The sequence below is a fragment of the Atta colombica genome, unplaced genomic scaffold, assembly GCF_001594045.1.
Source record: "Atta colombica isolate Treedump-2 unplaced genomic scaffold, Acol1.0 scaffold176, whole genome shotgun sequence".
In the NCBI taxonomy this organism is placed as follows: Eukaryota; Metazoa; Arthropoda; class Insecta; order Hymenoptera; family Formicidae; genus Atta; species Atta colombica.
In genome coordinates, this window is record NW_017259267.1 from 1,644,261 (window position 1) to 1,646,237 (window position 1,977).

Here is a 1,977-nt window from a genome sequence, read left to right on the forward strand (position 1 = left end):
GAGAGATACTGAAGATTAAGCGAGCGCGAAAAGCGAACGGAAGAGTCAGTCACGCTAAAGCTACTACGACCACTACCTTAGATAGATTAACGCTACTTTGCCGCTGATCTAATTGTTTACTGTCACGTGTTGCTGTAAACCTAAACCTAACGATACGATATTATATATATTTTATTTATATAACCTAATCAACTGTATTTATTGTAAATAGTCACGATGTTTGCTATGATATAATATATCTGTAATTGGATGGGAACCTGCCTGAAACTGCGCCCGAAGCTCTCTGTCCTCCCCGCCCCCATTTCCACGATTATAGAATCCGTACACATCCCATACACGAGTACAGGATATATATATATATATATAAAGCGTAACACATGGACACAGCACACACGCACACACGCTATACATAAACGCGGTGTCGACTGTCGCAGCCGTTTAGCGATAATTTAGACGAGAAGATTAATGGAGAGAAAAAGACAGATGCATCGCGCGCGTTAAATTATCACTACGTCAATATTTCGCATCGACAGGCAATCGATTTCACGTAAGACGCTCTATTTTATCATAGGAAAAGAAGAAAAAAAGGAAGACTCATCCCTCCCCGCCATTCGATTAAACATTCCTCTCTCTCCCTCTACCATTTGAACCTTTACGTAAACGAGAACATTACGATGGTCACGAGTAATTTTTATAAATGTATTTTTTCGCCTTCCCCTTCTCCCCCGCGTATTGAAAACACATCCTGATTCGATGATCATCGTAGAAGCGCCGGAAGTGAATAATTTACGGACTTTTCCACTTGAACCACTGCTACACAGCAGACGGCGATCCAACCAGCATGTCCAATAAACTTACAATATTACTATCTTAAGTACAATATATTAAGTGTTTTCAGAAAATATATGATCTATATATGATAATAAAAAACGGGAAAACGTTTCACCGGACTTGTCATTCACTTCTAAATCACGTTCACCCTCGATGTCTTCATAAATATATCGCTTCGTCCGTTATTAATTGACTTGTCTTCAGTCTTTTTCGTAAATCAAACGCTAAAAGCACGCTGATTAACTGAAATGTGAATAGTTTTTCTTTTTCTTTTTTATTAAATGAGAAGGCAAGCAAATATACCACGAAAGCAAGAAAATAATAAATTTTGATTTACCAAAAGTGGAAATATGACAAGCGTTGAAATAGAGGCAGTCTGAACATACGATTTTAATAGCATATAAGCTTCTTTTAAGCATCCAGATTTATAAGACACATTCTCTGTCATGTGCAGGCACTGAAAATTGCGCAAACAAATTAAGTATTTCATTATTAAAAAATAAATTAAAACAATTCGTATAACTTTAACATTCGTATAACTTTCAAACAAATATTTTATGTTCGAATTTTTATCAATTGCTACTTATTTCTAAATTGACTATGATGATTGTATCTGTTTCAAATAAATTTGCTATTGATATTGGATATATAATAATAATATATTTGTTTAGTAATTAAATTGCTAATATGAATGAAATGAATTAATATAATCAGTAATGATCATAATTATATGATCATTGAATAAATACGACAGTTTATTGATTTGTCTAACTATTTTAACGCAAGTACATTGATTGTTTGGGAATTATATAGCTACTGATGAAATAGTTTATTTCAGGATGCAGTTGACCGGCTGAAAATTATGACAAACCGTCGTGACTTCTGAGAAACAGGAAAAAGAGAAAATCCCCGAGAAGAGTAAAGGGATCCGGATATTATTAGGCGCGACCGGATGTACGCTGCGCGTGAACGCAACTAACTCATTTCTCGGCATGAAAAAGAAAGTACGTGTTACTTGGCAGAAAATGGATCAAAACGTGACCGCAATCTTCTATGACTAAGACCGGACGTAGCTTTTAACTTTAGAAAGCTATTTTAATATATTTCCTATAATTTTTTATTTAATTAATTTTTATTTAATTAAAT

At 34.4% G+C, this 1,977-nt stretch overlaps 1 protein-coding gene across 1 annotated transcript in view; it reads right to left on the reverse strand.

Annotated features, from left to right (window-relative positions):
* Positions 1-990: 990 nt before the first annotated feature.
* Positions 991-1,977, reverse strand: part of LOC108686346 (leukocyte surface antigen CD53-like) — a 2,357-nt gene continuing 1,370 nt past the window's right edge. The window contains exons 5-6 of the mRNA XM_018191610.1: positions 1,169-1,288; positions 991-1,074 (exon numbers count right to left, since the gene is read on the reverse strand). Coding sequence (XP_018047099.1) covers positions 991-1,074; positions 1,169-1,288 — 204 coding nt within the window. The remainder of the gene's footprint in view (positions 1,075-1,168; positions 1,289-1,977) is intronic.